Consider the following 10,913-nt stretch of genomic DNA (forward strand, 5'->3'; position numbering starts at 1 on the left):
CTGGTTGGTAGGTGATCAAATACTTACGTCATGCAATAAAATGCAAATTAATTACTTAAAAATCATACAATGTGATTTTCTGGATTTTTGTTTTAGATTCCGTCTCTCACAGATGAAGTGTACCTATGATAAAAACTACAGACCTCTACATGCTTTGTAAGTAGGAAAACCTGCAAAATCGGCAGTGTATCAAATACTTGTTCTCCCCACTGTATATGGCTTTCATGTAGAATATTAGGGCCAAATGATCTTCAGAATAAGGTTTCTGTGTAATTAATGATGATAAACATGGGGGTACATGCAAATGATAGTTTGAGTATGGTCTTGAATAACATTAAATAGACAAAACTATTCCACAAATAAACATGGCAGACCAGTCTATAGTTTATTATCACATCTTCATCCTTACACAAATATAGAGATGCATGCTAGGAAATAAGAGTTATATACTACAGACCACGATTAACTCATAACTTGATAGATATTCTAAATGTTAAAATATACAGAAAAAAACAACATACTTCCTCATTTGTCTACAGTCAGACAGTTTGTACATAAAAGACGAGATGTACCTTGATATTGACTACATGCTTACAGGAAATGTAAAAACAGACTTCAGTTGAGGGCACCAGGTTTTCCAATGAACCCCCCAAAAATGATTGCAAACAAAATGCATATTATATCACTAACATTATTTGAAATGATCAACACACTGATTTCCTGTTGCTGGCTCTTCGTGGCTGTACCTGGTAGTCATCCCTGTGGTATTGAGTGATTTACATACTGTGTTGTATTGGGGTGACTGTCAGCCAGTCCAATTTATCCCCACTCACCAGATCCAGAGTAAAAGGTACTCCATTCATTCAGAGAGGAACAGATCTGCCCATTTATTCCTCCCAATTATTTTCTCTCTCTCCCTACGGTGCAGTCTTGTTCTCCACTTCCACGATGGAGATGAAGCGTGGTCGGCGACGCACCCTCCTCTTGGTGTTGTGTTTGGGGTTCCGCTGGTACATGTCTGCAGGAAGGTTTGAACGTGGAGGACAAGTTGATGAGGAGATGGGCAGAGGAGATGAGGGTAGGGAAGAGAAAGGAAGGGTACAAAAAAAGAGAAGGGAGAGGTCAAAGATGAATGACTCCTCGTCCTGGTCACTGTATGTTTTGATATAAACATATTGACCAGGTTCATTTCTTACGCAGCTATTTCAGTGCAGGTGCATGTTGGGTATGTAATAAGGGCTTTACCTTGAAAACTGAGGTAGTAGTTGCGGTGACCTTTCATAATGGTGACCTCAGCAGATCTGTCTGCCAGGTACGCTTCTTCCAGCTCCCGGGACGAGAGGGATGTCGTACGCTGTTTATCGTCCTGACCGCAACACCAACACATATTTTAGCCGGGATTCAATCCAAGGCGTTTTATAGAGCAGCACACTGGACTGCCGACAATGCGCATTTTAATGGTAATTTCCCCAACATTCGCGGAGAAAGCATTCACGGTAAACGCTGTGCATGTCGGCTCATGCTAAATTAAAACTCGAGAGTAATGTGCTGCTCTATAGAGCGCCTTGCATTGAATCTTGGCCCTTATCAATACTGAATGCTCTTAAACCATACCTCAACAGCACCACTACAACTTAACATCACTGAATCCTCACAACCATATCTCAACCACAAAACAACCGCCACAAAGCTCAATGTCTCCCCTTCTCCCTCCAGACTTACGGGTCTTCCAAACTCAATCCAGTTCTCGTGGTCGCCCTTGTAGTACCACAGCCACTCAGTGGTCAGGATGTAGTGAGCCGGCTTTGTTACCGAGGAAACCGTGGACAGGCGCCGCACGGGGTCTGACTCCTGTGTCATCGTTAGGAAGTCTACTGGCCGAGAGCCCGGACTGAGAGAGAGACATTCATGGATTGTTTTAATTTTACAGTCAGACTTTACGGTATATTGCCTATAAAACAAATCAGCTAATGTTTATTAGAACCCAGTTCATACAGTTCTATTTTTACCACATTCTTACTTGGATAAGCCGTTTATATCTCGCGTGCACATGCATGTGGGCCGATATGGGGGGGACGTCAGTGGGGGACGTCAGTGGTGGTCGATGCCGTTTAAGATGAGGGAGGATGTTTTTTTACTTCATGAGTAGGGCTTTATTTCTATTACACCACATTGGATGACTGTCATTCATATTCCATTCACCCAGCTAAATGTAACATCGATAGGTTTAGGATACTACTAGTGCTGAGCGATTAGTGCCTTTTGAGGTAAGTTCGGTTTCGGTTCAATAATTAAAAAAAATAATCACAGTTTTCCATTTCGCATGCTTACGTCTATAACGTGAGCTGCTCAGTATGTGTAAATGATCCTTGTTACTGCAGCTTTTTTGAAAGATATAACGTTATCAATGGAGAACTGCAAAAGTGTTGCTACTGCTCTCGAAAACATTGGTGCCTTGAATTTATAATTTTTTTATTTCACCTTTATTTAACCAGGTAGGCTAGTTGAGAACAAGTTCTCATTTACTACTGCGACCTGGCCAAGATAAAGCAAAGCAGTGCGACACAAACAACAACACAGAGTTACACATGGAATAAAAAAAACATACAATCAATAACACAATAGAGAAAAAGTCTATATACAGTGTGTGCAAATGAGGTAAAATAGGTGAGGTAGGCAATAAATAGGCCATAGTGGCGAATTAATTACATTTTAGCAATTAAACACTGGAGTGATAGATGTGCAAAAGATGAATGTGCAAGTAGAGATACTGGGGTGCAAAGGAGCAAAACATTTAAAATTAAAAACAGTATGGGGATGAGGTAGTTGGATGGGCTATTTACAGATGGGCTATGTACAGGTGCAGTGATCTATGAGGTGCTCTGACAGCTGGTGCTTAAAGTTAGTGAGGGAGATATGGGTCTCCAGCTTCAGTGATTTTTGCAATTCGTTACAGTCATTGGCAGCAGAGAACTGGAAGGAAAGGCGGCCAAAGTAGGAATTGGCTTTGGGGGTGACCAGTGAAATATACCTGCTGGAGCGCGTGCTACGAGTGGGTACTGCTATGGTGACCAGTGAGCTGAGATAAGGTGGGGCTTTACCTAGCAAAGACTTATAGATGACATGGAGCCAGTGGGTTTCGCGACGAATATGAAGCGAGGGCCAGTCAACGAGAGCATACATGTTAACAAATTTAGCAGGCGCTATCGACAAATATCAGAGGGAAAAGTTGTGACGGACTACTTTCTGCACACGGTCAGTGTGAACTGGAATGACTTGACACAACGGGGGCCAAACAAGTTGTAACGGAGTAAAAAGGGGTTCCAGTTTGCCGTGAAGCGTTCAACCATGTATACAGGTAAGAATCTAGCTTCATTTTTAGATATTATACTGTACATTTCAAATTTAGTCAGAAAGTCGTTTTCATTGCAAGTTAAAGCGTACTGTTAGCTAGCTAGGGAACAGTAGCTTGCGGGTTCGCTAGCTAATGTTACATGTATGATCTGTGTAGTAATATTATTAGTATCTCAGAAAGCCATTTGCATTGCTAGTTATAGCCTAATGTTAGCTAGCTAACATTGAACCTAGTTGGTAAGCTTTAGCTACCTGCAGGTTCATACTACAGCATTTCATGCATGGTGGCTAGCTATGATAATCAGTTCTGTATTGCTAGTAGTATGGGTTGGGATTATGGTTCATTTTTTGCTACATGTCTAAACAAAAGACTCCACTTCGCCAGATTACATGACTCATCAAGTTAGCCAGGTGTGTCTGGGAGTGATTACGACATTCTATTTATTATATTTCATGAACATGTCTCGACAATAGTGACCAATCCAATTAGGTAGATGTGGCTGGCAGGTGGTTATAGCATTTGTTTCACATGACCCATCAATTTAGACAAGTGTGTCTGTCTAATAATTATAAAATATTTATACATTATTTTTTATCTGGACACATTATTTTTGATAACCATTTCACTGTACCCGTTTACACCTTCTGTATCCTGTGCATGTGACAAATATACTTTGATGTTAATTGATATAGTGTGTTTGCCAGAGACGGTAATGTGAATAACAACATGACCTGCACCAAAGTCAGATTAGGATAAAGGCCAAGGACTAGATAAAGTGTATTTTTACCTGGAGTTTTTCCTTATTGTAGGCCACTCCTTTCATCACTTTTAGTCTTAAACTTTGGTTGTTTACTACACTGCTTACTCACCCTGTTCAGCACATGGCCTCACATGTGAATCATTAAAAAGAGATGGGTGGGGCCCATAAGGCTTAAGAGGGTGTGAACAGTAGACAAAGAGAAGGTGTACCAAAACATTCAAGGGACATTTTTTCAAAAGTGAGGTTACAAGTTACTCAATTTTCGAAACAGAAGTACTTTCCCATTGTTCCTCCACTGCAGTGTATGATATACCATTTTGTGGCTCTGAGTCTCTACTTTTATCCAATGTAAAAAATATTTAAAAAATTACATTTTGCTACATAAGACCAAATCGAGGTGGTCAGTCACATTTTTGTTCAGTGTATTTTATAGTAGGAGACGAACCTATAAAACACAAATAATATTTTTCCCACACAACTTGCGTCATGGCAAAGTGTGGAACCGCTGTCATATAAAAAAGTTTTATTTTGAAACAGAGCCCAAGGTAAGCCCATGCTTTTTATTTTATTTTATCCACGTTCCATCACTTTCCTACCCTCACTCCTCTTTGTTAGGGAGCAGGCGTAGGGTCTTACATTGAGAGTATCTTCATCATGAAACCGACTGAAAAAAGTAGCAATCTATATTTTAAAAAGCATGTCTCGTGTTCATATTTCACAACTTCTGCAGGCTTTTGGAGTTAGGCCTATATTTGATTTAGGCTACATTATTGCATGCTAAATGTTTCTATCAGTGATAGATGAGCGAACAAACAGATGCGCTATACCACCTCTACTTATTTTCCCAGCCAGAGAATTAACCAAATACAGCCTACAGACGGAGATTCAGTGAAAGAAAATCACATTGATTAAGACAAGTCCCAATCTTTTGGTCAGGTAGGACTAGGCTACTAAAAGAATGCAAGTGAAGAGCAAAATAATCCACATAACATACTGCCAAAATGTTCTGATCAGTGTCAATACATGAGCCAACTAGACAAGACGATCATGAGCAGCACTCACCTCAACTTAGCTAACATTTCCACAGCCTAATTGTAGTCTAACCAACATCCAAATGGAGATTCAGTGAAAATACAAATCGGACATTGATTGAATTATCAAGAGGCCCCACGCGTGTCTCAAAGCAGCGCAAAACGGTGCTGAAATAGTTGACCACACACGGGTAGGCTACGCTTCAAATGTATTATAACAATGATGACTTTCGGAGTTTCGGTAAGCAACAATTTGATGCCTTCAATTGCGTTAGCCTACTTTATTCCATTATGTTCATCGTTCAGTGATATTTATTCCCAAAGTAATTATTTATGAATATTTCCAGGTGTGGTTTAGAAAACAGTTAATGTGCTGGGCTTGATGAGATGGGTGAAGTGACATGCCTCGCAAAGTTTGGAACGGCTAGGAAGACAGTAGTAAGGGCGTTGCCTCGCTACAATCAAGAGCTTAAAAGAAAAACTCCCAAAAACGATATTTTGGTATTTGTTTCAATAGTGCATTGATATAGTCCCAAATTGTTTTGCATGTCAGCAAATCAAGTTAAGATATATAACTTCCAAAATACAAAAATAAAGGTGTTTTGGGTGGAATTTTCCTTTAAGAGCATAGTGCATTACGGCGACATTTCATACTAAGCCGTAGGCAGAATTTTACCGCAATCATAACTAGGTTGGTTCGGGGAAATAAAAGTTAGCAGGATGCTAAAGTTGGAGGAAAAATGTCTTGGTTTGAAAGGTGCGTAAGAGTCCACTTTCAACTTTAGTGGGCAGTGGTGAACTCTGACCTGTGTGTGTTCCGGGGGTCACAGAAGGCTCTCTCGATGTCCTCAGTGTGATGCAGGCGTATCCAGCCGTTCCCATCAAACACCTCCCACTTATAGGGCAAGTTAAAATGCACACGGATACACTGGTCTGGGCACACAAACGCATAACACAAACAAGCATGAAAGAACCACAACCAAACATACCAAAAACATAGAAAATATACCAAAAGGGGAGCGCCAAGTCTAGGTCCAAAAGGCTCCTTAACAGCTTCTACACCGAAGCTATAAGACTGAAGAATTAATCAAAAGGCCACCCAGACTATTTACATTGAACCCCCCCCCCCCCTTCCCTTTGTTTTTACACTGCTGTTACTTACTTTTAATTATCTATGCAGTTACTTTATCCCTACCCACAGTACAAGTCAAACGTTTGGACACACCTACTCATGCAAGGGTTCTTCTTTATTTTTCCTATTTTCTACATTGTAGAATAATAATGAAGACATCAAAACTATGAAATAACACATATGGAATCAGTAGCCAAGTGTTAAACAAAACAAAATATATTTTAGATTCTTCAAAGTAGCCACCCTTTAGACAGCTTTGCACACTCTTGGCATTCTCTCAACCAGCTTCATGAGGAGTTCTCACATATGCTGAGCACTTGTTGGCTGCTTTTCCTTCACTCACTTCACTCTACCATCTCAATTGGGTTGAGGTTGGGTGATTGTGGAGGCCAGGTCATCTGATGCAGCACCCCATCACTCTCCTCCTTGGTCAAATAGCCCTTACACAGCCTGGAGGTGTTATTGAGTCATTGTCCTGTTGAAAAACAAATGATAGTCCCCCTAAGCGTGAACCAGATGGGATGGCGTATCGCTGCAGAACGATGTGGTAGCCATGCTGTTTAAGTGTGTAAATAATTCACCAACAGTGTCACCAGCAAAGCACCCCCATACCATCACACCACCTCCTCTATGCTTCACGGTGGCAACCACACATGTGGAGATCATCCGTTCACCTACTCTGTGTCTCACAAAGACAAGGTGGCTGGAACTAAAAATCTCAAATTTGGACTCATCAGACCAAAGGACAGATTTCCACCGGTCTAATGTCCATTGCTCACGTTTCATGTCTCTTCTTATTAGTGTCCTTTAGTAGTGGTTTCTTTGTAGCAATTCGACCATGAAGGCCTGATTCACGCAGTCTCCTCTGAACAGTTGATGTTGAGTTATGACTGTTACTTGAACTCAGTGAAGCATTTATTTGGGCTGCAATCTGAGGTGCAGTTAAATCTACCGAACTTATCCTCTGCAGCAGAGTTAACTCTGGGTATTCATTTCCTGTGGCAGTCCTCATGAGAGCCAGTTTCATCATAGCGCTTCATGGCATTTTCTGTTTCTCTTTGCTTTTTTGAGCTGTTCTTGTCATAATATGGACTTGGTCTTTTACAAAATATACCACCCCTATCTTGTCACAACACATCTGATTGGCTCAAACACATTAAGAAGAAAATAAATTCCACAAATGAACAAGGCACACCTGTTAATTGAAATGCATTCCAGGTGACTACCTCATGAAGCTGGTTGAGAGAATGCCAAGACTGTGCAAAGCTGTCATCAAGGCAAAGGGTGGCTACTTTGAAGAATCTCAAATATAAAAATATATTTTGATTCCTTAAACACTTTTTTGGTTACTACATGATCCCATGTGTTATTTCATAGTTTTTATGTCTTCACTATTAATCTACAACGTAGAAAATAGTAAAAAATAAAGAAAAACCCTTGAATGAGTTGGTGTGTCCAAACTTTTGACTGGTACTGTACATGTACAAATTACCTCGACTAACATGTACCCACACAGATTGACTCAGTACCAGTAACCCCTGTATATAGACTCCTTTTTGTTATAAAATTTGGTTGTGTTACTTTTTATTTTATTTTTTAACTTCAGTATATTTAGTAAATATTTTCTTAACTCTATTTCACAAACTGCATTGTTGGTTAAGGCTTTGTAAGTAAGCATTTCACGGTAATACCTGTTGTATTCGGCGCATGTGACAAATACAATTTGAACAGGCAAAAATAAATAAATATACAACATCAAGGAGAAGAGAGCTCACCCTGGAATCGACAGTTCCTGCGTATGAAATGCAGACAAATCTCCTTCCTGTCCTCTTTCTTGATCACAGGACTGGAGACCAGCTCACCTACACGCTCTGATACACACATATACAGAGGTATTATGCACATATACTGCAGATCAAGCCAAAACAACACACACACTCCAGGTGAGGGATTTACGTACCTTTAGCAGTGTAGGGTGTAGTGGGTGTGTTGAGGCGGTGGAGGTTCTGGTAGACGAAGGGAAGGTCGTTGATGATGTCACCGCTAAGGCCCCTCTCCTCCAGCATGCGGCGGCCATGCTGGTCGATGACGTGCTGCCTCTTGCACTTAGGCCCGAACATGCAGTCGTCATGCACAAAGTGCATGCACATGTGCACCTTGGTGCAGCCGTCCCTGAAGGTGCATGCGCCGTGGGGCCCGGAGCCCTTGTTGTAGTGAGAGCACACCTGACGTCAGGAACACACGGCAACAATGTCAGAGACAATCATCGTGGAAATGCAGTCACACACAGCCAACCAGAGGGGCTGGAACAAGCAGTTGCCTTTAGAAGGCTTACATAGTCATCGGCCAAAAAATTATCTAACCTCACACACCAAGAAGTTCTACTTTACCTCTCTGGGTAACGAATACTTCCTGGGGACAAACCCACATCAACAGCGTAAGTTTTTATATTTCCTTTTTTTTTTTCTTAAAAAAAATATAACATTCTTTGTTTGCTCTTTTTTTCGTTCATTTTTTATTTTTATTTTTTTACACACAAGAAGTCCCACAGGTCCAAGGTGGCTTGTCTTCATCTCAGATCACTCTTCACCCACACTGGGCTTTAGGCTGGACGTGGTGGTATTCGTAGTGTTTTTTCTTTTGTCTTTTCAACCTTTTCATCGATTTACTGTGATATTTGTTTTGACTGGATGAGCCAACATTACTCTCGGAAAACTGAACACACGTTTCTTTCCTTTTTCTTTTTGAGAAACTTGTTTGTCCCTCCAAGGCCTCCGTATAGTTGTCCAATCAGATTACGGGTGCATCTGGTTCGGAGCGGTATCGTCCAATCAGTGTGCAGGATTCACTTCTCACTGGCACTGAACCTGCCTATAAACTTGTCCAGAATTCCCTTCTCTGGAATGCCAGGATGTAAGCTACTCCTGTCCTTCCCTCTTTGGGGAGATAGAATGAGAGAGATAAAAAGAGTGAGAGAGAAAGATAGAGGTCTACGCCTTGAGCTCATACACAAAGAGCACTCAGAACACTGCTACACTGAGGGCAGAAACCTGTAATGCAGAAACGTCCCACATTTTACTTAAAGGAGCAAGACTTCATGGAGCAAGACAGACAAATTCACACACAAAGAGAGCATGAGACACAGCATTGCATTTCTACTGTATTCATCTAAGGGAGAAAGGGAATATGAAAGTCTACAAGGGCTTAGGGAGAGGTGCTAGGGATTGGAACTGGGCTCATTTCTTAATGGAGACCGCCAGGCCCTGGTAAGGCTCCATCCAGGTGTGTAGTGGGGCTCTAGTCTGTAGTGGAGCGGCCTGTGCTGTATTTTCTGTGTGTGTGTTTCTGTGAAGCATTTATTTGGGCTGCGATCTGTTGGTGTGTGTATGTGTTACCTCCGGCAGCAGGGTGGGATCATTCTGCAGCAGTAACAGGAACAGGTCATCCTCGTGCAGCTCATGCAGAGTGCACTCCCTCAGGAGCGTGTAGTTATGCTCCGAACGCACGTCATGGGAGAACTTACACTGCTTCCTACAGAGAGAGAACAGCACACACATACAGACCGGAGTAGAGTAGGTAAACAGATAGGAGTGTACCATAAAGACATCAAGCATCATTTTGTTTTTGTGTAGGCTACTGAAACGTCATGATCATGATACGCTTTCCAAATCAAGGAATTTAAGCAAATAGGCAATTCTGCATCATATGGCAATATGTTGTATTTATAATATAGCTGATGATAATAATAAATGTGCTAACACAAGTTTTACATACATTAGTGGACTAGACTAGAGGATGCAGGTGTTATTTGTCCAGATTGATCAATACAGAATTAAAGGGGGCGTGATAGCTATCTCATATATGCTATGCTGCTGCTAGCTAGGCACTCCCCTCTTCAACCTAGCAAAAATTACTCACCACGGTCGAGGTTTCTCTTACCTGCCTTTCCCAAATCTACAGTTTCCATAAACAAAATATTTGCAAAGGTGAAGCTCCTGGCAATCTCTGCAATCTTGTTTTGTGTAATTTTTACATAGTCGCAACGACGTTTTGGCGACAATCACACAGTCAGTTCCCCATTCGTCCGTCCTCTCTCGGTTCCGCACCGCAACAAACCGAGAACACTTCTTTACGATGTACCAAAAGTCGTCCTCAGTTATTTCAACACGCTGGAATACTTTCCTGTGCAATTGCTGGAGGGCCAGGGAACCTTTGTTGCTGCATAATATACTGGTGGCATGATGAATTACTCTGGAGTAGCTGGACATTGTTGGTGCCTCTCTCATTTGCGGATGAGAAGGCGGAAGCAGCAAACCAGCAACAGATTGTCAGTGCTAGTAGTTCTACTTTTCTCCACGCAGGGGCGATCGTGTTCAACTCAGAGCATTACAGAAATGCAATAGCGTTTGTCGCCCCGTTGTGGATAAAAGTGGAAAGTGTTTCTGATTCTAAATATCAAGCATTCTATTTTCAATCATATGTTACCAATATACATTTACATTTAAGTCATTACATTTAAGTCATTTAGCAGACGCTCTTATCCAGAGCGACTTACAAGTTGGTGCATTCACCTTATGATATCCAGTGGAACAACCACTTTACAATAGTGCATTTAACTCTTTTAAGAAGGGGGGG

The 10,913-nt window shown here is 41.4% G+C and overlaps 1 protein-coding gene across 1 annotated transcript; it reads right to left on the reverse strand.

Annotated features, from left to right (window-relative positions):
* Nucleotides 1-364: 364 nt before the first annotated feature.
* Nucleotides 365-10,866, reverse strand: parp12b (poly (ADP-ribose) polymerase family, member 12b). Its single transcript, XM_071386654.1, has 8 exons — nt 10,218-10,866; nt 9,674-9,809; nt 8,239-8,503; nt 8,054-8,149; nt 5,953-6,079; nt 1,723-1,891; nt 1,246-1,366; nt 365-1,018 (listed from the first exon to the last, which is right to left on the reverse strand). Exons 1-8 carry the CDS (start codon nt 10,562-10,564, stop codon nt 918-920), a joined length of 1,362 nt encoding a protein of 453 aa, XP_071242755.1. The 5' UTR covers nt 10,565-10,866; the 3' UTR covers nt 365-917.
* Nucleotides 10,867-10,913: the final 47 nt, after the last annotated feature.

Source organism: Salvelinus alpinus, chromosome 37, assembly GCF_045679555.1.
Source record: "Salvelinus alpinus chromosome 37, SLU_Salpinus.1, whole genome shotgun sequence".
Classification (NCBI taxonomy): domain Eukaryota; kingdom Metazoa; phylum Chordata; class Actinopteri; order Salmoniformes; family Salmonidae; genus Salvelinus; species Salvelinus alpinus.

Bases quoted from the DNA above. Each gene is read 5' to 3' on its own strand.
- parp12b (XM_071386654.1), bottom strand. From the start codon at position 10,564: ATGAGAGAGGCACCAACAATGTCCAGCTACTCCAGAGTAATTCATCAT. The intron at 8,504-9,673 runs GTAACACATACA...TCCTGACGTCAG, and splicing joins ATCCCACCCTGCTGCCGGAG to GTGTGCTCTCACTACAACAA. The intron at 1,892-5,952 runs GTCAGAGTTCAC...TCTCTCTCTCAG, and splicing joins GACCCCCGGAACACACACAG to TCCGGGCTCTCGGCCAGTAG.